This window comes from Meriones unguiculatus, chromosome 16 (genome assembly GCF_030254825.1).
Source record: "Meriones unguiculatus strain TT.TT164.6M chromosome 16, Bangor_MerUng_6.1, whole genome shotgun sequence".
In the NCBI taxonomy this organism is placed as follows: domain Eukaryota; kingdom Metazoa; phylum Chordata; class Mammalia; order Rodentia; family Muridae; genus Meriones; species Meriones unguiculatus.
This window is the reverse complement of record NC_083363.1, coordinates 5,533,240-5,559,283: the sequence shown is the minus strand read 5'-3', so window position 1 is coordinate 5,559,283 and position 26,044 is coordinate 5,533,240. Positions and strand designations below refer to the sequence as shown.

General features: G+C 48.0%; 1 protein-coding gene across 4 annotated transcripts in view; it reads right to left on the bottom strand.

Annotated features, from left to right (window-relative positions):
• Positions 1-24,476, bottom strand: part of Rnf8 (ring finger protein 8) — a 32,488-nt gene extending 8,012 nt beyond the window's left edge. For 2 of the 4 annotated variants that reach the window (XM_021633446.2, XM_021633447.2), the window contains exons 1-7: positions 24,207-24,449; positions 18,005-18,133; positions 11,792-12,526; positions 9,777-9,839; positions 8,058-8,147; positions 5,471-5,578; positions 4,296-4,500 (exon numbers count right to left, since the gene is read on the bottom strand). In XM_021633446.2, the coding sequence (XP_021489121.1) occupies positions 4,296-4,500; positions 5,471-5,578; positions 8,058-8,147; positions 9,777-9,839; positions 11,792-12,526; positions 18,005-18,133; positions 24,207-24,317 (1,441 nt within the window). In that variant the 5' untranslated portion in view covers positions 24,318-24,449. Of the gene's footprint in view, positions 1-2,955; positions 3,151-4,295; positions 4,501-5,470; positions 5,579-8,057; positions 8,148-9,776; positions 9,840-11,791; positions 12,527-18,004; positions 18,134-20,405; positions 24,110-24,206 lie in introns of those variants that run through there. The other 2 variants (XM_021633445.2, XM_060369194.1) reach the window with 2 other exon arrangements.
• Positions 24,477-26,044: the final 1,568 nt, after the last annotated feature.

Below are 26,044 nucleotides of genomic sequence, written 5' to 3'. Positions count from 1 at the left end.
AGTACTAGAGCATGAACTGTATTTAAATGTGAGGTGGGCAGGAAGTCAAGGGCATCCCAGGGCCTCTGCTTAAACACAACATGGTTCTCCCAAACGCAACTGTCTTTGTGGTAGAATTGTCAGCACTTGGGAAGACGGTTGTCACCTGGGGAGGCTTTCCCGTGCTTACAAACCGATGGTAGCTTCTGGTGACATGGCAGAGACACCTCACTACAAACCACTAAGTCGGAGAACACCTGTACCTGCGCGCAGAAGGGAGCCTCTGCAGTCACAAGGACTACACACTCGGAAGAAGTGTGAGGGACTTCCTGGGCCACTAGTCACTAGTTCATACATCCACTCAGCCCCGGAACTGACCACCACCAAAAGGACAGTCCTGTCTCCAACGGTCCCTGTGACGGCACCATCACGTCCCTGCACGCAAGCACCCAATGGGTGTGTGTGCATGCAGGGAGCACAAATGTCTGCACGTGAGTGTGGAGGCCAGTCAACCTTGGGTGTTCTTCCTCAGCTGTGCGCCTAGTTAGTTCTTTGAGACGGTCTTTCACTATGCCCGAGGCCCACTGAGGAAGCTCCCAGCAAGCCTCGAGGACATGATTGTTGCCACTACCCCAAAGCAGGGATTTTAAGTGCCACCAGGTCCAGTGTTTTAAGTGGCTCTGGGAATCAAACTTGGTTCCTCATGCTCGTAAGCACTTTACCATCTCTCCGCCCTTCCTGTCGTTTCAATTGTATCCTGAGTTATCGATTAACAATAAAAAGGGAAACAAACAGATGAAATCTCTTCTTTTAATGATGAGAAAAAGAACGAAAGGCAAAGGTCCTTCCACCTCTCCTCTCTTTGTTCCTGGAGGGGACAGGAACCTCTCAAGAAGACCAACAGAGACAACTAACGCAGGCACATGGGGCCTTTCAGAGACTGAGATATCAACTGAGGTGCATGCATGGTCTGGACCTCCGCACACATGTAACCCACAGGCAGCTTGGTCTTCATACAGGGTGCCTGGTGGGTGGAGGGAGTGTTGTTTCTAACATGGACTGGATAGTGCCTGCTTCTGGGTCACTGCCCCCTGCCAGTGCTGTCTTGCCTGGCCTCAGGGGCTGAATAGAGGAGCAGTCTGATATGACCTAAAGTGCTGGGGGAGGTGAATCTGGGGGGAGGGTTTCTCCTTTCCTGGGGGGAAAGGGAGAGAGGAAGAAGGAAGGGGGAACAGTGGCAAGGAGGACTGGGAGGAGAGCAGGGAGGGAGGCACCCTCAGGAGGTAAACTAAAAAAAAAAAAAAAAAGACAAAGGAAAAAGGGGGGAAGGGTCAAAGGGAAAGCAGTAAAAAACTGAGTTAGCTCAGAAAGAATTTAAAAAAGGGGGGGCAGTAATGAAGAAAATAATATCTATTAATTTTCATCCTGTAATAATTTTGCAAAGCATACATTTTTAAAAATAAAAAGCTTACTAGGGCATGGTGGCACTAGGGAGAACGCAATCTGAAGAAGCCAAAGTTGAGAAACACACACACACACAAATTTTACCTCCAGATCTTTTGGTTTTGTATACTGTCCCCCTCCCCCTTCCTACCATCCAGTATGTCTCCTGCTTCTTTCATTTCAGAAACTCCAGGAGAGCTGGGCACAGTGGCCCAAGCCTAAGAGTCCAATACTTGGGAGACTCAAGGGGAGGACAGCTACGAGTTCGAGGCTGTTAAGACTCTCAAACTCTCCCTACAACCACCATGAAACCAGGAGGAAAAAAAAAAAAGAGTAACTGCTGGGGAAATCCAAGTGTAAACATAGTTGAACGTCCCTCCCCTTACCAGCTTCCCCATGGGGAATTTCAAATCTTTTCCCTCAGAAGGTGCCTGTGTCACTGATTCACAGCCATATGAGCCCTGGTGCAAATGCCTGACTTGAATGTATGTTATCTACCCCAGCTGCAAGGCATGCTTCCTAATACCAACTCTTCTCCTCAGGCTTCAGAGTCTGTAAAAAGTCAGTAGCTGATCATTCATGAGGTGCTATTCCCAATGATATTTCAAACTTGGAGACACCCAACAGGCAGGGAGGCTGAGGAAGGCACTGTTCTCGGAGAGCTCGGGATATCTGCATGGGAGACAACCAAATGCTTGCTAGTTCCCAGCGCCTATGTTTGTTTTTTATTCCTTTTGTTTCCTGCTTTACGTATGTATGGGTGTTTTGTCTACACACATGTATACAGAGCATATGCATACCTGGTACCCAAGGCAGCCAAAGGTGTCAGATCCCTTTGGAACTGCAGTTACAGATAGCTGTGAGCCCCCATGTGGGAGCTGGGAATTGAACACAGGTCCTCTGGGAGAGCAGAAGTGCTCTTGACCACTGAACCATCACTCCAGCCTCAGATCCTAAGATCTTTTTAAAAATTCCCATGCACTAAGGAACAACACAGCTTTTAAATGTCAGCAGAACATTCAGAAGCTGGCATTTCATTTGGAATTCTCTTTAAGACCCAGCAAAGCTGCTGATGGCTCTGGCACATCTTTCCCTAGATCAAGTCTTGTCTGGAGAAAATCTCAGAGATGTGTATGCCACAGGGAGCTGCTTCCTTTACAGTCACTACTGTTCCAGAGAGGCCCAGGGATAGGCCACTTAGCCTCTGCAGAGAAGGGGAGCAGGATTAGATATGTATATCAGTCCATACAAGTGACTCTAGGTAAGAGGAGACAGGTGATAGGCTCTTCTACAATCATCAGCTGTGACTGGACTGATGAGAAGAACAGAGGCATGTGCTGGGAAAGTAAACTCTCAGAGGCACCTCACCCCAACACGGACAACACATTCCAGATCAAAGGTCAGACCTGATCCTGAGCCAATCTGGTTCCCAGGCCGACAAAAAGCAAGCCTTCTCACCCGCCAGCAGGTCCCTCCTAGTCTTGGTTGTTTGGCAAGTCATGTGCCTTGACCTCTTTTAGAAAACAAGCTTACAGGAAGCCAAAAGGCTTGGCCCAAACATCACTTCCTCTACAGGATCCTCTGTCATCTCCACCTGCCCAGAGCAGCTTGAGCGGTCCTTGCTCTGAAGCTGCACGGAACCCTGCTGTGGAGCTCGGTCTCCTTGCCTTCCTGTCCCTCCAGCCGGCAAGCACCGGATGATGCGTCTGGGCCCATCCTGTAATGTTTCTGGGAATGACAAGGCAGAAATGAAGGGCAATGGGGGTTCTGCCAGAACCAAGGCAAAATCTGTGGAGGCTCTAAACTGGGCACAGAATACTCCAGCATGTACCAGGAGAGCCACACACACTCCCTTCCAAGGTTCCGATCATATCCCGGGACAGTAACTGGCTAAGGCACACTTCCTGCTCAGCATCCAGGCCACCCTGTTGTGACGAGCACTCTGCCTGCCCAGTTTCACACCATGGCTGCATATAAATTAGCAACAGATTCCTGTCCCTACTTGAAACAGTTGGAGAGAAGATATTTACACTATGATTTCCTAACAGTAGCAAAATTACAGTTATGAGATAGTAACAAAATAATTTTATGGTTGGGGTCACCACAACATGAGTAACTGTATTAAAGGGTCATAACATTAGGAAGGCTGAGAACCAGTGACTTAAATGAACAGACTTTCACTACAAAGGGACAGTTCAGGGACACTTGCCACCCACTCCCCAATGTTCTCATCTAAAGCCACGACTAGGAAATGTGTTATTAAACCCACTAAAACCCAAAGACAGAAGGGCTAACTCACAGTTCCTTACACTTAACTGTGTGTGTGTGCGTGTGTGGGTGCCTATGTGTGTGTATGTGTAAGAGGGGGGAGACAGTCCTGGGGTCTGAACCCTGGGCCTTGTGCATCCTAGGCAAGTACCACTGAGCTGCACCCCAGGCCGAGCATGGCTCTTACAGCGTTTGTATATTTGTTTCTCCAGGTATTCTCCAAGTTGCGAATCTCACTTGCACACATCCTATTTATAACTCAAGTGGCAGAACCAAGCTGCCTTCGGCAACAGCACCATCTGGTGGTCCATATGGCAAACCATCTGACTGTTTTCTCGTCACAGCTTGCTTTTACTGCCCTCCTTGGAGCAGGGCATACACATTTAGGCTTCCCTCCTCTTGGATGCTCATACAGCGGAGGCTAACTCTAATTCAGTCCTTTCCTATGTGGTTAGCTAAACCCCCTCTACACTCTCATTTCTCCTGCCTGTCCTTAACTCAAAAATCATTTACTAAACTATTCCCCAACTTTACCCCTAAAAAGACCTGCTGTAGTTCAGACATGATGACATCTTTGTTAAGAAGGAGTTCTCGGACCCACTCACCTTTTCGCTCCCTAATAAGGATACATCTTCGTTCTCTCACTTCGGAGCTTAGACTGTCCACCATCTTGTTAATGCAGTTGTCCAGAACCAGGGAGTGGGTCGTGGACTCAATCTCCTTTCGACAAATGGGACACTCTACTTTCCGTTTCATCCATTCGCTGATACAGAAGGAGCAGAAACTGTGGGCGCAATTCAGGGTGACAGCCTACAATGCGGAAAGGAACATAAAAATGACACTCTTTCGCAAAGCAGAGCAGAAGCAAATCTCCAAGGTCAAAAAGACAGTTTTCCAGTCACATCTCACAAAGGTGCTCTGGGTACCACCTGTCTCTACTGTCTTCCTCTGCTGGCTTCCACAGTCCTGAGCAGAGAATCATCTGACTACAAAGCATGCAGAAAACAGGGACCCGTAGCCAGCGTAGTGCACACGCAAAGACACTGACCTCCAAGTGCCCTCAAGAAGGCTGACACACCCACCTCCCTAAGGAGCCCCTAAACAGGAATCTCTCTTCTGACATGCATTTTCCTTTCCAAAGGTACTTGAAATCCCTGCCATGTGACTGCATGAGCTTAACACTTTTAGTATAAAATGAACTATTTCAATGATAGGAATTAATGAAAACTAAAAGAGCTGGTGCAATACTATGACAAAGTAACAAATGGCAGCCTAGCAGACAGCACTTTAAAAAAAATTTTTTTTTTTTGAGACAGGGTTTCTCTGTGTAGTCTTGACTGTCCTAGAACTCTATCTGTAGAGAAAATTGGCCTTGAAATCACAGACATCTCTTGCCTCTGCCTCCCTAGTGCTGGGATTAAAGGCATGCACTACCACCCAGCTGAGGACCCCCAAAGCCCTGAAATCTATTCACTCTGGCCACTGAATACCCACAGTGACCACACTGCCAATGGCATCCACTACCTGCTTCAAAGGCCACACCACAAGCCCACTCTGAGCACCATGCCACAGTAAAGAAAGGACAACACTTGTGGGCAGCTTTATTCCAATATGTGAAAATTCCAGTGCTATGTGGCCCTGAAAGGCTTTCACTGCAGCTGAAATGGTAACTGTGCTATGCGAACATGTAAGAAGGAAATGCAGTGAAGACTGCCGGGGGGGGGGAGGGTGCTGCCTCCAGAGCCTGTGAGGCAGGTGCAGCCGGGGATGCCCAGCTCACCTCGATGAAGCACTCCGAGCAGATGGCGCACTGGAGCTCGTTTTCCAGCACATCATTCATGTGGCTGAGAACCTCCTCTTTCTGTGCTTGGACTTTGTCCTTTTCTTCCTGCAAAGACAGAACACCACCTGTCGCCTGGGGACACCAGGCAGAATGCTGGACAGGACCAGAGCAAGGTTAGCTGAGGGGAGCAGGAGCCAGTATAACGTCCTGCAGCGCAACTAGCCGAGAAACAAACTCTCCCCGGGGGTTGCCCTTTCCCAAGAGCTGCCACCTAACACAGAGCGCTGGTCCGTCTGCTGACAGCTAACCTGCAGTGTGACAGCATTAGGGGTGACACCTTAGGCTGCAGGAGAGGTGAAAAGTACCACCTGTGAATTAAATCATCTACCAGCACCTTTCAGGACTTCCCGGCCTGCAGCACTTTGAAAATTAAATTTCCATTGTTTATTAGCTACCCAGTTTACGGTATTTTAACTACAGCAGCCTGGATGAACTAAAACCCTACTTTCTCGTTATCTGCACTATGTAGTTTTTGTTCCTTTCCCCGAAAACAGCCAAGGTAGAGGCTGAGGGGGCGGGCAACAGCAAGTTGCAACCTGAGTAATAAAAACTTTCCCCCCCAACTAAAAATTCACAGGACAAGATATACAGTTGTTAGCAGCTGTCTGATGACAAGGATAGTGCCTATTTTCCTCAGAGGCACTAAACTCTCCAATGCCTGCCACCTCCTGCATCTGTTCCCATGCTTTCCAAAAGCATATGGACTTATTTTTAGGAAGGGCCCTAGCCATGCTCCTTTGAAGTGTAAGTTATTTATGTCGTCATCCTCCAAACAGGAAGCAACAGCAGCACAAGACAGGGAGGAAAACACACTCAAAATATATCTAAGTAGTTGATTCATTTTGTCTTCTTTTTAGATCTATTTTTATTTTATGTATGTGGGTGTTTTGTCTATACACAAGACTGTGCACCTTGTATGTACGCTGGTAGAGGGGTTGCATCCCCAGCCCCCCAAAACTGGAGGACCCCAAATCCCTGAAATCTATTCACTCTGGCCACTGAATACCCAGTGACCACACTGCCAATGGCATCCACTACCTGCTTCAAAGGCCACACCACAAGCCCACCCTGAGCGCCATGCCACAGTAAAGAAAGCACTAGTGTCACAGATGACTAAACCACCAAATGGGGTGCCGGGACTTGGACCCGAGTCCTCTGAAAAAACAAGTGTTCTTAAACGCCAGCCAACTGTGAAAAATTTTAAGTTCCTGGGTTTTAAAATATGTTGAAAAGCAAAGTGATGGCAACTTAAGAGTTGGAAACAGGAGGATTAAGAGCTTAAAGTACAGGGGAACCGAAGCTACACATAGGGAAACTTTGTCTCAACACCTCCCTCCCCAGCCAAAAAGTTTAAAGTAGAGGTGGAGCTGGGCTGGAGAGGTGTGGTTAACAGCACTGGCTGCTCTTCTAGAGGGCCCAAGTTCGATTCTTAGAACCCACAAGGAAGCTTACAACTGTCTGTCATGCTAGCTACAGGGTATTCAACATCATCTTCTAGCCTCTTCAGCACACGCAGGCAAAATACATGCATATGGAAAATAAAATTAAAACCAACATTGAGAGAAAATGAGCTCAAGGTCATTTTTGGCTACATAGTAAGTTTGTTTGAGGCCAGCCTGGACTATGAGGTCCTGCTTCAGAGGGAGACGGGAAAAAAAGCTGGGGCTAGGTGGGGGTGTGTGACAGCAATCCCAGCACCTGCTAGGTAGCGGCAGATGACTGGCCAGCTATGGCTACAGTAAAACCCTGGCTCAGAAAACAACGCAGTGTACTTAGAGGTTGTAGCTCTGTGACAGGGAGCTCGCCCAGAGCTCATGCCTAAAGCCCTGGTCCGTACCCTGCACCACCATCCTAAAAAAGGCACTGATTTAAATACAGGACAGGGACCTCAGATCTGCTGGGAAGAACATCTCCTTGCTCTCAGCTCCAGCTCCGAGCCCAGGATAGGGCGAGATGTAGTCTGACACAGACACGAGGTTAGAAACTGACCCACGGGCCCGAAGGTGCACATAGATGAAAACATCACGATTCCTCATGAATATGCATTTTATGACTACACAAGTTTAAAGAAAAACTTGCTGACAATATTTGAGAATTGGGGCATTTCATTTAAAGATCTGGATTTCTGCCTACTGTGAAAAAAGTTGGATCTAACCAGACTGAACTCGCATTTCTGGGCGGCTACTGACTGAGAAGAGCTGCCTTCTGAGGAGTTAGGAAGCAGCACGGCCCTCACGCTCCTCTGGTACCCTACGCTCAGGCCTCTTCGCTCACTTTTTACTGCTCTGGCCTTGGGAGGCATTTGTGTGCGTAACCTGTAATTTAAGAGTTCATGGGGAGACACCCCAAAAGAGAATCCCCACAGACGGAAGTCAGGACTCCTTCCCAGCGCTTAGCTTGTCTCAGGTGAGCAGCTACAGGACGGACGACTTGGGAGATCATCTCCCTGAGGTAACAAGTAGCCGTCTTTGTTCACCACAGCAACCATGCACTAACTACTAAGTCTCTATCCTCTGTCCAGTACCTTGGTCTGCTCCAATTCTTTGTTCTTGGCTTGAATGATTTTCTCAAAGTCCTTCTTGCTTCGACTCAGTTCTTCCATTAGAGCCCGATGCTGCAGGAACGGCAGGAAAGCCATCAGGATGGCTGCATAACAACCCTCTTGTTAGCCACAGCCCTCTGCTTCCTCCTGCTGGTCAGTGACTTTGGTTTAGGGACCAGAGATGACAATTTCAGAAACAGCCTTCCTTCATTCAGGATGGGGGGAAGAAGTGGCCCAGCTAGTAAAGGCATTTGTAGTGCAGGCCTGATGACCTCATCCACAGGAGGGAACCAACACCCAAAAACTCCACACATACACTGTGTCACATGAGATCCACGCTCACAATTAAAAAAAAAAATCTCTTTTTATTTGATTATTTATTTATTTATTTTTGAGACAGGGTTTCTCTGTAGCCTTGGCTGTCCTGGACTTGCTTTGTAGACTAGGCTGGCCTCTGCCTCCCAGAGATCCGCCTGCCTCTGCCTCCCAGAGTGTTGGGATTACAGGCGTGTGCCACTGTGGGCGCCCGGCTCTGTTTTTATTTTCAGTTAGTGTGTTTGTGTGAGTATAAGCCGCACATGTATGGCATCCAGCCTCCTGGAGCTGGAGTTACAAGGGGCTGCGGGCTGTCTAATGAGTGCTGGCCCCAAACTCAGGCTGTCTCCAGCCCCACGTGAATGCTTGTGTGTACATACACACACACACACACACACACACACACACACACTAAAGCTAAAATGTATTAAAATACTCTAATAGGAACAATGCCTACCCTTTCAACCTCCCCAGGAGAAAACCGAGGCAGGCCCCCTCTCACCTCACTGTTAGTCCTGATAAGGCTGAGGCATAGGTGTGTAATAAGCAAACAGAAAGACAAACCTCAACAAACTTGTATGCAAGCTGCTCACTCTGCTCAAGGTTTCAACCATCTCACAACCTTTTTCACTGAACTTGCATCAAATTACTCATTATAATCAAAGCTCAAAGATGAAGCAAGTTTTTGTTGTTTTCTGAGACAGGTCTCACTCTGTAGACCAGACTGGCCTTAAACTCAGAGATCTACCTACCTCTGCCTCCAAAGTGCTGAGATTAAAGGTGTGCACCACTACATTAAGCTGAAGCAAGTTTTAAAGCTATAAAAAAGCCCATAAAAGATAGCCAGGTAAAAGCAGCCCTGGGTTCAATAACGTGAATTACAAGTAGTCTTTTATGTGATCTGATGCTGAAAGCTGCACTATTTTGCAAAACAGATGGTTTTGCTTTGGACTGTTCATTCTCAAACTGACCTAAAATACTTGACCAGAATATTCTGAATGCCACAGTGTGGGGATGGTGAGGTACAAAGGCTGTCACAGGCCTTAAGGCCCAAGGCTTAGCTAACATCTCCCCTCTGCTGCCCTTGCTATTCTGGAAGTAGAGTCCCTATTCCAGAGAGAGTTCTGAACTTCTACAGGCTGTTGCAGCATCACCAGGGCGGCTTCTGCTCGATGAAGACGTCAGTCTCCATGCTGAGAGCTGGTGTGCATCTGTGAGGCTCCCAATCTCCAGCCTGATGCTCTGAGCATCTAGCACCTGGTCTTTCTGCAGACTGGAGATAACACAGCAGTGGGCTAAGAGGCAGAGGCAGCTAGTGGCCACGTGATGCCTGGCTGCTCCCCACTCACAACTACCACAGCCTCTGGAAGCGGGAGATTAAGTTACCTCCTGCAGAGCCTGGACCAGCTGTTGCTTCAGGTCCTCTTCTCCTTGCTCTTTCTCCAAACCCTGAAAAGCCAAAACAAAATGGAAGGTTTCCCTGCAGTCAAGGGGGAAAGAGAACAAAATCCTGCAACAAGCAGTTATGACAAGGAACATGGGGCAGAGCGCAAGGCACAGAATCCCTCGTTTTACTTCAAATTGTTATCAGCCAAGGATTTGAGCAGTGTTACTTCTTAGCTACTGCAAACCTCAGGACTGTCAGCTTCAAGCCACTAGCTGAGTGGCTCTGAAAAACAGCAGGGTGACAAGCTAAGCTTCTTTTATTAGCAACACCATGATACTCAAGTAGATGAAACCTAAGAATTGGACCACCAACATCTAAACTCAAATACAACCCCATACTGGCACCCACAGCACTTCCGTGCTTTGTCCTTCACAGCAACCACCCCTGCAAGCCACTCTCCGCCCTGCCCGGGCCTCTGCTGCCCTCCTCCACAGCTGAGCCCTCACTCGCCTGTGGCCAGCTTCTTCCACACAGCCTGTGTTCTTACTGCCTTAGGAGTTACCTGTAGGGTAGGGGATTTCAACTCGTTCATAATTTAATGCACCACCCTGAAAATCATTCTTCCAATGTGCTAATGGGGAGCATATCTTGTCTCAACAAGGTAAATTACTTAATGATTAAAAAAATAATAATAAGCACTTTAATACCAAACAGAATTCCAACTGCAATGTCAGGCAACATGGGTACTCCAAACATAGAGCATGAGCAGGGCCTTAACAAGGCTGAGGGCAGAGGGAGACAGATGCAGCTAACGCAAAGAACTGGATATCTTTTCAAGGCATGACGGATGACCGGAAGATATCCAAGCCAGTCTTGTCTGTCTTTAACCCTCTGCCCCAGAGAAAGACTTTGCAGCTGTATCTTGAGCACAGAGTAGCCATGACTATGAATCACAGATACCACCTCATTTCTGAACACACCATCCTTTAAAGAGAACCACGCTGACTGAAGCTGTGATACACTAAATTCCCATGCTCTGCTAATTTAAGCAGTCTGGGCTGGGCAAAGGAAGCAGAAGCTATGCATACCACCATGCATGGCCCGAGGCACCCATGTAATCCACGGCTAATCCTACCAGCTCAAGGAGATAGCACAGATTAGAATGAAAGGTATGAATTCTTCAGAAATAAGCCACTACTGGCTGTTCTTTGCCCAGAGAGACCTAAAGAAGATAAAAATACCTTTGAACTTCAGCTGTGACTGGTCCTTTTTGGTTTTAAGACAACAATAGAGAATTGTTGACATTCACCATTACCTGAACAACTGGGGTGGGAATGACACAGTTCCTACCACATGGGAACTGACATTTTAAGCAGGAACAGGATCAGCTCCAGCCTCAAGCTTTAGGCAAGAGCTTGTCATCTAAGCAAATGATTTGAGGATGAGGACACACTTGGTCCAACCTCCACGCCACTCATATTTCTTTTCCCTTCTAGTAAAGGAAGGTGGCTTATCATTCAGCCCGTTGGGTGCCTTTCCATGGCATTCTGGTTGATGAAGACAGGAAGAACATCATTTTCTGCACCACCGCCACCCTTGCCCAGGTTAGCCAGAGCCGCTCACACAGCCCACAGCTGCCCACAGAGCCCACAGCTGCCGTGTACAAGGACGGAGCAACTAGCTGACCTGCACCTGCCCTGGGCTGTGACGTGATTTTGACGTGGCTTTGTGGCATCCTAATTTTCATCCAACTTCTCCCTGAATCTACCTTGGGTCTGAAACATCTCACTTTTCACAGATCAGCTGTGTCCAGGCTGGTTCTGCAGTCCCTTACTCATCTTGGCTCCCTAATTGGCTCCTGATCTCGTCAGTATGCTGAAAACTCCATCTTAGTTTTCTGCTCACGTTCTGTCTCCTATGCTCAGCATTCAGTCCCTGCTTCACACACAACTCTGGCAGAAGTTCACAAAGTGCCTGCCCACCTGAGGCCACCTCTGCTACTACTCTGTGGTACCTGGAGGTGATGCTCCTCTTCCTGGAACGTCTTCTCCAGCTGCTCTAGTTTTGCCTGCTGCTGAGCCTGCTCCGCGTACAGCTGAGACTGTAAATCTTTCAGTTCCTTCTCCATCCTCACGATTTTCTTTGAGCTCCCCTTTCGGGTCTGCCTCTTCACATTCAGAACAGCTATCTGCTTTTCATGCATCTGTGTTTTCAGCTTCAGAATCCTAGACATGGTCACCTTAAACAGTTCTAAGCTGCTCTGGGATGCTGAAAGGCTGGAGGCCTTCTGCTTCTTAGGATAAAGTTCGATGGCCTTTGGAAGAGTAGAGCAAGCGTGAGGCTCCGTGGTCTTTTCACTTGCCTCAAGAGAAGTCAACTTAGGGCACAAATATTCCAAGGGCTGACTGGCCGCTTCACCTTTTCCCTGTAACTGCACTGGCTTACAAGAGACTTTAGTTATTGCTTTGCATTTGAGATCTGAGGGACCTTCAGCTTCAAGATTCTCTGATCCATCCAAACTGAATTTCCTCTTAGTTCTCAAGCCTTTATTTTTTCCCACTGTTTGGTCATTCTTGGGGGCCAAGCAGAGAGACAGACTCTTCCAGTCTTCTTCAACAACTTCGTATTCATACTCCGCATTCTCCTTGTTTTCCAGGGGCACTCCAAGCTGAATATGGTCTCCCTTATGGATGCAATAAACCTGTAATGGTGCCAGGCGCTCTCTGTTCAGCCAAACACCATTCAGACTCTGGGGAAAAAGAAAGAAAAACAAAATAAGCTCATGATTTTCCTCCTCTTAATGGAATTTCTCTCTTGCTGCTGCAAAACCTTCCGCCTTTTCAGAAGGAAAACCCTTGAGAACAAGTAGAAGCGAAAGGTTCATAAACCACCATCTCTGGAAAGAGCATTGTGCACACAGTGCTTTGGCTTTCTACCTATATTTCACATTCATACCTCCACAGAGAACTGCCTGTCTAACAGGCAAGAATCACCTTACCCAAAACACACACAACACACTGAAGAACATTGAAGCTCAATCACTCCTATTGACCTAAACTGCAGGCAATGATTCAAGAACGGAGAAAATGCTACTATAGAAGGAAGCATCCCCTCACGGTGAACCACAAGGCAGGCTCAGCCAGGAGTCACCCACGTTCCGCATGCGGCCCCATACACACTGAGCAAGCAAAGCACTTTCCAGTGTACAAAACTAAAAAGACAGTTGCAATACTTTGTAGTAGGTGGGACCTGACCCAAGTAATACCAGCAGCCATGTGCACATATTAACAGTGTAGCAAACGGAGATGGAACTCTGGACTTGAGCTCACAGGCAAATACAACACCTTGGGGGTACTGGCTGCATGCCTTCAGCAGCTTCACTACCCTGTGCCTCAGCTTTGTCTACAAAATGAGGAAGTACCTATCCCACACTGAAAAATACACTACACAACACTCAAGTATCACAAATCTTTGTTTCCTAACTTCTTGTTTTAATGAAATTACATTGTTAAGAACATGGATAGGGAGGGGGTTGAGCTTTGAGGCAGAAGCACACAATGACCTGGCTCAATCCCCAATACTGAGACTTTAATGTACCTAGAACAGTACCTGGCACCACTGACAGGTCACTTCGCTTCTGTGCTCAACCTCTTATGGTATGGTGTTTGAATAGGAATGGCCCTCACAGACCCATGCGTTTGAACACTTGGCCTATAGGAAGTGGCACTGTTAGCAGGTGTGGCCTTGTTGGAGGAAGTACATCACTGTGGGGGCGGGCTTTGGATCTCCTAAGCTCAAGCTCACCCAGTCAGTGTTACACAGTCTCCTGCTGCTGTCTGCAGATCAAGAGGGACTAAACCCCTGAAACTGTAAGCCTGCCCCAATTAAGTGTTTCCCTTTGTAGGTGTTGCCATGGTCACGGTGTCTCTTCACAGCAACAGAACCCTGAGTAAAATACCAGCTAATACACCAAAGACAAAATAAGATATAGGAATGGCTTTTAGCACCTATTTGTAGGGAAAAAAATGCAAGGACACAAGTATGGAATCCTGTGGCATAGCCTATGGCACAGCAATGGGTACCATGTGGAGGTGGGTTAGCTAAATGGAGAGGACAAGTCCTACAACCTACAACAGGCTTTAGAGTTAACAAGATTCTGGCAGTTAAGTTTTACAAACTTAACTTTGGGGATCAGCCAGAGAATGAACTCACTGCTGAACTGAGACTAAGAACCGCTGTAGTTTTTAGTTTAGCAATCTGTTAAACTGTCTCTCCTTTCCTTGTAAACGGACTAGTATCCTGATGTGACAGCTTCACCTAGTTTTAAACATCATGTAAATCCCCCTCTTTTCTGCTGTCCGGTATGTGCACGAGGCCCAAGAACAGCACCAGGTGTTTTCCTCAGGGGCTTTCCACCTCACTCGATGTCTGAGTACACCTGGTACCCATGGAGGTCAGAAGATAGACTCAGATGCCCTAGGAACAGAGCGGTGGACAGTTGTTAGGCACCTTATACATGCTGGGAATTGAACCTGGATCCTCTGCAAGGTGAGTATTCTGAACCACCGAGTCATCTCTCCAGCACCACTCTGCCTTATTATTTATTGTCTTTTGTTTTTTTGTTTGAGACAAGGTTACTCTGTGCAGCCCTGGCTGTCGTGGACTTCACTCTGTAGCCCAGGTGTGTACCTCTACCGCCTGGCCTAGTTTAGATTTTTTGAGATAGGGTCTCATTGTGTCGCTCTGGCTGGCCTGGAACTTGCTTTGTAGACCAGGCCTGAAATTCACAAACACCTGCCTGCTTCTACCTCCCCAGTGCTACAATTAGCATGCACCACCACATCTAGCTACCTCATTTGATACGATTTTATTTTTTTAAATTATGTGGGGGCGGGCTGGAGAGATGGCTCAGAGGTTAAGAGCACACTGGCTGTTCTTCCTAAGGTCCTGAGTTCAATTCCCAGCAACCATCTACAATAAGATCTGGTGTCCTCTTCTGGTCTGCAGGCACACATTAGGGAGAACACTGTATACATAATAAATAAATAAACCTTAAAAAAAAATTATGTGTGCACACATGTGCCCACAGAGGTCAGAAGATCTCTAGAGGTGGAGTTACAGGAGCTGTGTGGCACCCGAGGTGGGTGTTGGGAACTGAAGTAAGGCCTTCTGAGCTCAAGAGCAGGGTCTCTCACTGCTTAGCTCTCAGCCACCAGGTTAGACTGACTGGACAGTGAGCTCCAGGAACTTTTCTACCTAGCTCCCCAGCTTCAGAATTACAAAATCAAAAAGCTTCCCACCTCCCCTCAGTTTTTCGAGACAGGGTTTCTCTGTGCAAAAGCCCTGGCTGTCCTGGAACTCACTTTGTAGACCAAGCTAGCTTCAAACTCACAGAGGCCCCTGCCTCCTGAGTGCTGGGATTGAAGACACGCACCACCACGCCCAGCTTCCATGCAGGTTAAGTCGGATTCTCATGCCTTGCCTGGCAATCTCCCTAGCCCCTATACTTTGTTTCTTTGAGACAGTCTGGCTATCTAGACCAGGTTAGCATGGAAGCCACCGAGTTCTGGAACTACAGGCATATATTAACATGTTAGCAACTTGTTGTGGAACCTTTTCCCTCAATATAATGATCCTAAGACTTATCCATGCTCAGCACAGTAGCATTCATTGTGGAGATAATAATTTATACCTTCTGCTGTAAGCAGCATTACAAATGTTTCCTAGAGATAAAAAGTTTGCCATGAGCTATCTATCCATCCATCATCTATGTTCAACTGAAAAAGTTATGTATTTTCAAACTAGTTGTGTCAATTTACACTCCCAGACAGGACCAAGCAGCGTCTTTTATTCTAGCCACTTTACAATGTGCTGGCATTCTCTGGTGGTTTTGATTTGAACTTCCTTGAGCACTGAGTTTAAACAACTTCTTATGAATACTGAGTAGGAATTTGGTACGCTCTTTTGTGAGGTACCTATTTCTTAATTCATCTTAGAAACTGAGTTCTATCTGTGTTTTTGACTGATTTGGAGTTCAAGTACACATGTGAGCACACTCTACCAGTTAATTGCATAGCAAACTTGTTATGTTATGCTATGACTTGTTTTTTTCTTAATGTTGACTTCTGAAGAACAGAAATCCTTAATTTTATTATACCACCATCAAATATTTTTAATCCCCACCCACCCACCCCGGTCTAAGATGGTCTCACAGCTCTGTTCTGAGGATTCTCCTGTCTCTGCCTCCCATCTTGCTGTGGGAACACAGAGGTTATAGATAATGTGAGAGATTCTTCATGGCTTTACATGGCTTCTGAGGAGCCAAAGGTCTTCAAGCTTTACCTACTGAGCCATGTCCTCGGCCTATCATCAGAATTCTTAAAAAGTAAGCCATGGCTGGAAATGGCTCCATGGTTAGGAGCACTGGCTGCTCTGGCAGAGGACCCAGGTTCAGATCCCAGCACCTACATGGTTGGTGTTCACAACCATCTGCACCTCCAGTTCCAGGGACTGTTTCCTTCTTCTGGCTTCCATGGGCACTGCATGCATGTAGCACACAGACATACATGCAGATACACATAAAATAAAACAAAAACAGAGTATGTCAGATAAAGGCTAAAACAGCAACTGGAAGACAGGGCCGCTCTGGTTATTGCACAGCGGAAGACAGAACTAGCCAAGGAGCAAGACTCAGCCACATAAAAACATGCACAGGCTTGAGATGACAGACTCTACTGAACAAAGGTAGAAATCACCATGTAGAAATGAGTTTGAGGCTAGCCTGGTCTACATAACAAGGGCCCTGTGTTAAACCAAGTCTCCTATTCCATGGTCCACTTCCATTATACCCCTGGGTACTTGTGCTGCTGCACTTTAGGTGCTTCCTAGTTCCTGGGCTTTGTAAACTTCCCGCTAGACCAGTGACTTCAAATTTTACTTAAAGGGAACTAAGAGACGGCTCAGCAGCTCAGAGGGCTTGCTCCTTTCCCAGAGCACAAGTCCCAGCATCCACATGGAGCATCTCACAGTCGCCTGTAACTCCAGCTCTGGAGACTCCAACCTCTCTTCCAGCCTCCAATGTGCACATAACACACATAGACACACACATGTAAATACTACAGTAATAAACAACATACACAGACACACATGTAAATAATACAGTAATGAACATACATAGACACGCACGTAAATAATACAATAATAAAGAAATCTTGTACAACCTAACTTCCTGCAGCACACAGACCTGCTGCACCTTGGAAAGAGAAGGGTGGGTGCAGCTGTACTTTTGAACATTTCACCTGAACAACTGCCGGGTGTTAAGAAAGGAAATTTTAGCCAGGCAGTGGTGGTGCTCTGTAGCACTCGCTTTCAGAACTCTGCTTTACTTGGGGTGTTTAGGCCTCAACCCCACTTCCCACCTCCCAACCCTATGTGGGAGAGAGGTTAGTGGGGAGAGAGGGTTCTTTACTTTTCCCGGCTGGTTAGCGCCGCCACTGGGTTCTTTTAGGGCTCTGTACCAATCTCTGTCAACGGCAGATGCAGCCAGCGGTCTTTATGCTGCTGCTCCCCGTTTCTCTCCCTGTCTGCTCTAAGCCGCCACACCGTCTGTCTGTGGACTCTTCAAACTGCCACAGGCCAACACCACATGCCACAAACTCTCTTTTTTGCTCTTACACTCTCAGAGTCGACCACACCCCTCTCTGTGCTGCACATGAAAGGCTGTTACCAATGGTAAAAGCCACACCCTGCACAGGACAATTAACAGGTGTGGACAAACTACAGCCCAACTAAAATCCCACACTTGGGATTAACACAAAAGCACATTTACATAACTGTGTTTACAAAGAAACCAAAACTCCCATTCCAGCTCACATCCTTAATCCCAGCACTGAGGAGGAAGAGGCAGGAAGATGGCTGACTTCAAAGCCAGTCAAGGCTATACAAAGAAACCATGTTTCTAAAAACCAAAAATAAAGAAAATATGTAACAGGGCTGTGAGAGGGCAGTGATTAAAAGTGTCACATGTATACTGCTCAGCATCCGGCACCCACACAGAACCGCTCACAACCTCCTCAACTCCAATTTCAGAGGGATCTGGCAACCCTAGCCTCTTCGGGTACCTGCATTCAGTCACATAACTCCCCACACACATGTTAAAAGAATAATACAAATTTTAAGAATGGATAAAACCCAATAGAACTCATCAAGCTTGTGTGAACTCTTGTACCTTGTTGTCCATAATTGTCCACTGTCCCTCAGGATTCTGCTTCAAAACACAGTGGTTTCGAGAAATCATCAGAGGGCATATCTTTGATATCAGTTGGTATGTGACGCCAAATCCCCGTCCTATAGTCACCTGAAAGAGAGGCCATGTAAGAGGCACAATCAGTCATTATGCTCTAAAGGGAGGCTTTTTTCAATCTTACCAACCAGAAGCGTACAGGGTCCTGTCTTAGGAAACCAGACACCTGTGGAACCTCAACTGTTCATCTGCTGTCTTCCTCCTCCGCAGTTGCCACACTAAGCATCACACAGAAAAAGGCAAGAAGTTGTGATAAGAAGAGAACAGTTAAACGTTAACTATGGGGGGGGGAGCACGGACCGACACACATAGCCAGGCAACGGTGCTGCACATTTTCAGTCCCAGCACTTGGGAGGCAGAGGCAGTGGATCTAAGTTCAAGGATAGCCTGGTCTACAGGGCTACACAGGGAAACCCTGACTTACAAACAAACCACCAAACAACAACAAACAACAGTTAGCCAGGGAGGTCGGGAGAGACAGCTCAGTAGTTAAGAGAACTGGGTTGCTCCCAGAGGCCAGCTTTGTTTTCCCAATAGCCACACGATGGCTCATAGCCACCAGAAGCCCAGTTGCAGGCAATCTGATGCCCTCTTCTGGCACAGTATTATCTCTTCTACCCATACCCCCAAGCCAGGCACCAGACACACATGCAGCCAAAACAATCATCCACATAAAACAGTAATTAAAAATTAAAAAAGCTAACACAAACTCTCAGGTAGCACAACCCTGAAAGTAAGATGGGGGCTTCTCCCCACACATCCCAGTCAGCTCACCGGGGGCACCGCCTTTATTCGGATGACAGGTCTGGAGTTTTAAATGGCCACGAAGCATCTTTTTCTCTGTGAATTCCTCCAGCTGGCCCTGGTTTTGCCTAGGTACATCAGGGAATCTGCAATCCCCTTCGACCCGCGGCTGTGAAGTGTCTCCCAAGTCACCATTCCTGCCCTGAATCCCAGGATTCTACCTTAACTCCCAGGGCCTGAGTTTGTGCTTGTCATCTCAACAAGCCTGAGAGGATCCTGGTTTGTTGTTACAGTTGTTAGGTTAAGGAAAACAAATTTAAATTCTTCTACAACATCAAGATGCCTTCCCCGTAGTTGGCATGGTTACTGGCATATGTGCAGCACCGGCTGCCACGGCTCCAGCACACTGCCAAGGCATCCTTGCGCTGAAGATGACTCTCTCTCTCTCTCTATATATATATATATATGTATATATGCATATGTATACATTTTTTTTTTCGGTTGAGACAGCGCTTCTCTCTGTAGCCTTGAGTGGACTGAACTCAGGAAGATCCTCCTGCCTCTGTCTCCCTGAGTGCTGAGATTAAGGGCATGCACCACCATGCCCGGCTATATCTCCTTGTTTTTGTAGACAGGGTTTTTCTGCATAGCCTTGGCTGTCTTGGACTCACTTTGTAGATCAGGCTGGTATTAAAGGCGTGTGCCACCACACCCAGCTATGACTACATTTCTTGATCCCTTCCTCCCCAAGGTTACTATGCTGTGTCTTTTTCTATAGTTGACAAAATGTGGAATCTCTGTCAGTTTTCATCTTGTTAGTTCAGCCTGTCATGCTGTCCTTAGACTTTCATAAACTCTTTAATCTGTCATCAGCTAGACATAACTTTCCTTCTAGCTTTAGCCTCCTATAAAACTGATATGGCAGCTGATGTTGTATCTTCAGTCAAGATATACAAAAGACAAATTAAACACAATGGGGACTGGAGAGCTGCTCAGTGGCTAAGAGCTCATAACTCCAAGTCCAGATTCAATGTCCTCTTCCTGCAGGCACCTGTACACACAGGGGTGCGCACTCTGCCAAGTCCAGTAAATCCTCTACCAACTAAATTCCTTGAGTCCTAGGTCACCCACAAGAAAAGGCAGAAACAAAGCTCAGAGCCATCTATCACACTTCCTGGTACACCTGTCTAATCATAACCACGTGAGGGAAGGAAATGCTGTTCTTCTGAGACACGGGTCTTAGTCTCTTGATATGGTTTGACTGACTTAGCATGAAACATCCAAAGTTATGGTTTTCTTTTTTCCTGTTTGAGGCAGGGTCTCACTAAGTCACCTTCGTTGGCCTGGAGCTCACCACGTAGACCAGGCTGCCCCGGATAGTGCTGGGATTAAAGGCGTGCACAGTCTGTGGTTTTCTAAAGCCTGCCCTTCTTTCTTTCCTCCTCTGGAAACGTTCAGAAGCATATCGTCACAATCCTTAAAGACTACCATGTTGCTCTAGCCCAACTTATTAATTGCTTATAAACTTTAGTAATGGACACAACCGCTGAGTTAAATGCTCAGCCTAGAACACAGAAGCCACCTTTGATTTGTGTGTCCTTCATCCCCACATGGAAACTGTGAGTAACTCTAGTAGCTGCAGTCATTTCTGCTCTAGGTCTCTTCACTCATCTTAGGCCACACTTCCTAGCTCGGCGCTTTCAGCTCCTCTCAGTCATTCTTCCCATAGCTGCTGAAGAGATAATACAAAACATTACATCAGATCACCTCTCTTCTCCAACACTCGCCATGACCTAAAGCGATCCACTGCGCTCTAGCCTATCTGAGGGCCTTTTCAGTGTACTCTCTGCCTAAAACATTCTTTCCTTGGACTTCTGCTGGTCAACATCTTTCTAGTCTCACCTCCTCAGGTGCCTACACTAATTCTCTTCCCTAAAACTGGTCACCCACATTTCTTCATGTCAGCACATACTTACCACAGCCCTACCGTACTTTACTCAGACCTCCACACACCTCACTCCTCCTAGAGTACGAGTTTCACTGGCCACTGCATTTCTGACATGCCGCACAGCAGACACCTGGGAACACAGTGGCCTTGCCTGAGCCATGTGTGGGGCACACTTGTAATCCTAGTGCTTAGGACATGGAGACAGCAGAGGGGGAGGCGTGCATGCGTGCGTGCCTGTGGGGCAGCCCAGGTTCTAGAATGGTAGTATTTTCAGTCTTGTTTTATATCAGAAGTTGGAGACGGAGAGCCAGCCACCAAGATAGCTCAGTGGGTAAAGGGCCTTGCTACCAAGCCTGAGTTCACTGTCTTGGCCCAGTTGGTAGGAGAGAATGGACTCCCTCAAGTTGCCCTTACCTCTACACACACACACCATAGCATGTGTGCATACCCAACCACACTCATACATTTGTACACAATGTTTTCTCAAATGGAGGATGCCTGGGTGTGAGAACCAGCATGATGATGAGGATTTGGAATTTAGGGATCATCTACTGTCCATATTCACAACAACTTCCATCTTTGGTAGCTGTTTTAGAGGAAGTACCCCACATTCCATTTGACACTTGAGGGGAAATAGTGACTGACATCAGGGAAAACAGTACTGAAAAGGAGAACAGCACCTCGTTCTGAAACTGTCCCTGACTTAGAATTCAGAGAAAGAAAACTTCCTTTGTCACCCTCCCCTTCACTGTCCAGTCCTAGAATTCACAGTGGTTCTATTTCAGGACCAGCGGCGAGCTAAGAACTCCTCATGGGAACTGCTCCACTTACAATCCTTTAGCAAGCTGACACTGATCTAGAGACCCGCTTGTTCTCATCCATCTTTACCAGCCCTGTCCTCCTCAGGAGGCTCTGTTTTTGAAATAACTGGTAAACACCGTAGGACCATTCCTTCCCCTCTCCAACCCACTTAGGGCAGGGTCATGGAAACCAAACACAAGAGAAGAAAACAAGCAAGCAAAAGATAGCTCTTCTCTGCACTAAATCTCCACTCATTTGTGCTTGCACAAAACTCTATAGCTTGGGTTAGCAAGTTTAAAGACACCCACACACAGATAGTTTACTAAAGGATTTCCTTTGATGCGATACGAAGACCCATTCAGGTTTTAAGATTTTATCTGCAGGGCTGGAGAGATGGCTCAGCAGTTAAGAGCACTGTCTGTTCTTCCAGAGGTCCTGGGTTCAATTCCTGGCAACCACATGGTGGCTCACAACCATCTATACTGGGATTGTTGTCTTCTTCTGGCATGCAGGTGTACCTGCAGATAGAGCACTCAAATACATAAAATAAATACACGAATCTTTAAAAAAAAAAAAAAGTTTTTCTCTGCAAACACTGGAGCTTTGAGGGGAACTAGAAAGGCAGGGAACTAACCTACCTTAGCTTTATGATTAGATGACACCAGCACAGCTCCCAAAACCTTAGGCAAACAATTCTAACACCTGTACTATTATCCAAAACCACTGCAGTCAGACCTCATGCTGGCTTGGATTCAAACCCTGCCAACAAGCTGACTGTGCAGTCACCAGGCAGGTCAATCCTCACACTGCCTTCGGCATTCTCTTGGTTTCCATGGGTCTCTCCCCACATGAATACGGTTCCACACAAATGCGCAGAACATGTTGAGGAGGGCTGTACAGCCCTCTTGCCCTTGCCACTCCAGGGCTGGCCAGCTGGCCAGAGTGACAGATTCCACAGAACCGAGTAAGTCAACACTTAAGTTTTCCTACAGGGTTGTGAGAGACGAGTGAAAGTTCAGGGATCAGATTAAGTCCTGCAGATGAAAAAACAAGAACAAAAACAAAACCTTAGCAGGGCATGGTGGCACATGCCTTTAATTCCAGTGGTCAAGGAGCCAGGGGCAGGTGGATCGCTGTGATTTCTGGCCAGTCACATCAACAAATCGAACCCAGGATATTTAAGACTACACAAAGAAACCGAGTCTCAAAAAACCAAACCAAACCAAACCAAACCAAACCAAACCAACCAACCAAACTCTCATATGTAAAAAATAACCCTCTTATGCCTGTTAATTTAAAGCTGGACTTGCTCTAGAATATTGCCAAATAAGCCACACCTTGGCATGTTCTTGTTCCCAGGATCCTTCATTGCGCAAATTTTCTTCTGATTCAAGCCACGAACTCCTTTGTTCACTCCCCAATTGAGAATATACTGCTTATCAGAAAATCTAACCGTATCAATTCAATGATTTTTAACTCACATGGTATCTTTGTTGGGATTACTACTGTTGCAATGAAACACCAAAAAGCAAGCCGGGGGAAAAAAGGGTTTATTCGGCTTACACTTCCATGTCACAGTGCATCGTCAAAGGAAGTCAGGACAGGAACTCAAATCGGCAGGAACCATGCAGAGGCCAGGGAGTGCCGCTTACAGGCCTTTCTGATAGAACCCAGGACCACCGACCCAGCCACAACGGTCATCAACCACTAATTAAGAAAATGCCTTACAGCTGGAGGCAGACTCTCAATTACGATTCCGTCCTCTCAGCTAACTCTAGTTTGTGTGCCAGGGGCTGACGTAAGGCCAGCCTGCATACATGACCAACATTCAGGATTGCACAGACTTTCCAAAACGCAAAGGGCTCTGCACTACCAGCTCATCCCCGATCTAAGTTCCCCTTCCAGAGCAGGCTGCCAGGATCCGCTCCCCAACCCCCACTCACAACCGTGCCTCCCCTTTCCTCTGTTTTTGTTTTGTTTTGTTTGTGTCCTTAATTTTGCACTCGTGGAGCTGAAGACACAGCTCACCTGGCAGAGTGCGTGCCTTCCAGGTATGAGGCCATGGGTCCGACCCCCAGCACCAGCCCGCAAGCCTGCATTATCAAACACCGTGAACGGTTTCTGTTGAGAATGCTGACCGTCTCTGACCCTCCTCTGGGATGCAACCGTAGCCCACCCCCACGCGCCAATTCTCCTCGGGGACTGAAGACTTTACTGTTTACAGTTCGAGGGTTTTAGGCAAGCTGCCCTTCCTTAGACGCGCCATCAAAATCAACTCCGGGCGCCCATCTTCAGGCTCGCGGGGCGGGTTCGCCGTTCTCGGGGTCAGGAGGGGACGCCTCCGCCTCAGTTTCCCCGTCTGAGCTGGCTCTGAGAGACCTAACGAGGACCGTGCCTACTCTCCGGCCCATCGTGTCCGTTAGGGCGGCTCTGGCTCGGGCCTCGCTCCCGCGCAGAAGCCTCCCAGCCCGGGCCTCAGGCCGCGGCCTCGCCTGGCCTCGTGGCCCGGCCCCGCCAGGCCCTGAGACGGCCGGGCCCCGCCGCCGCCTCGGCGCCTCCCCCGTAGGCCGGGGCGGCCTGGCGCCGCTCCGCAGCCTCCCCGCCTCCGCAGCCCGCCGGGCCGCCCGCCCTCACCTCGCTGCCGGCCTCCAGCTGCAGCCACTCGCCGTCCATCCCCAGGCGCCGCAAGCACCACGTCCGGCCGGCCGCGAGCTGCCCCGAGACCAAGGGGTCGGGCTCGCCCATGGCCCGCTCGGCACCGCGGCGGCGCTCAGCAGCCAGCGAAACTCCAGCCCGGGCTCCTGCCGCCTCCGGGCCGCCTCTCCCCCACCATACCTGAGGACCAGGCAGAAGCAATCGCCCGGGAACCGGCGACGCGGCGAACGCGGGCCCGCCCCCGGGCCGGGGCGGAGCGCAGCGCGCGTGCGCGGCCGGAAGGGCGCAGGGGTGGACCGGGAGGGCGAGCGCAACGCCCGCCGCCGGCCCAGGCCGACCGTGGAAAGCGCCGGGCCGGCCAGGGCCCCCGACTGAGGTTTCCTCTCCAAAAAAAGACTTAAAAAGTAAAGTCGCTGGCGACAGGAGTTCGATCCTCACGCTTCCCCTACGTGGTGGCTAGAGAAAACCGACCCTTCAAATCGGCCTCTGACCTCCACTTGCGCCCCGTGGCGGGTTTGTGTGTACACACGAATAAATACTTGAGTTGAAGTTTATAATGTATAATAAAAAGCCTGGCGCGGTGGCGCACGCCTTTAAACCCAGCACTCGGGGAGGCAGAGGCAGGTGGGTCTCTGTGAGTTCGAGGTCAGCCAGGTCTACAAAGGGAGTCCAGGACAGCCAGGACGACAAAGAGAAGCACTGTCTCGAAAAAAACTGAATAATAACGATAAGAAACACTGTTTCTCTTTCCTTGGGCTCATGAATACAATGTGACTATCTCCCAGGCCTTTCTGCCCCTCCGTCTCCAAAGCCACTACCCCAGGCCACCTCACCCCTTTTTTCTTTAGCAGGGTATGGCGGAGGAGGAAGTAGAAGGATGAGGAATTCAAGGTCATCCACCGCTATGCCATGAGTTAGAGGCCAGCCTGGGATATGAGACCTGTCTACAAAATAAGCAAACAAAAGTTGCTTTATAACTACACTCTGATGATGACCATGGCCATGTTATTTAACACGGTAGCCTACTTTGGGTTGGGGGCGGGAGGTACTTCCGCCTGAACTAGACCAAGAGAATGCCGAGGAGCGTGCTCCGTAGCTCAGTTATACCTGCACTCCATTAAAGCCCACTTTTCAGTAACTTTTACAACTCCGATCATTTTTACAGTTGGTTTTGGCTGTTTCTACTTAGCATCTGTTTCTTGCATGACCTCATTTTGTTACTGAATTTTTAAAGGTTCTACCAGTCAAATCTGAAGACACAGATCATCTTACCCCGGGGCAACACATGGGAGGACAGATTGAATGCCAATGGGCTTGAAGGAGCTGAGGAGAGGATGGTATTTCAAATGTTCCAAAAGTGGCTTGTACAGTCAGATAGCTGCACAAATGTAGGAATTTACGAAAAGCCGTTGACGGGTCCGCGTCAGTCCAATGACTTCAGCAGTATGGAAATTATCGTCCGAACCACTGACAGTTAAGAGTGCTTGCTGCTCTCCCAGGGGACCAGTTCCCAGCATGCACTTTGGGAGGTTCACAACCACCTGAAATTCCAGCTTCAGGTAATCTGACACCCTCTTCAGGCCTCCAAGGGCACCTGCACTTGTGTGCATAAAGACAGACACACAAACACACATAGTTTAAAAAGTAAAACCTTTAAAATCTCGTTGATTCTTCAAAGTAGTGATTTTAAACTCTGGTTTTTTCCAGCTGCATTCCCTGATCCCTTGCTGGGACGCTGGAATACTAAATTGAAGCTATGAATGACAGTGCCTTACCATGGCCTTCCGGGGTATGTGGTCCTGGGGAGCATGGATTGT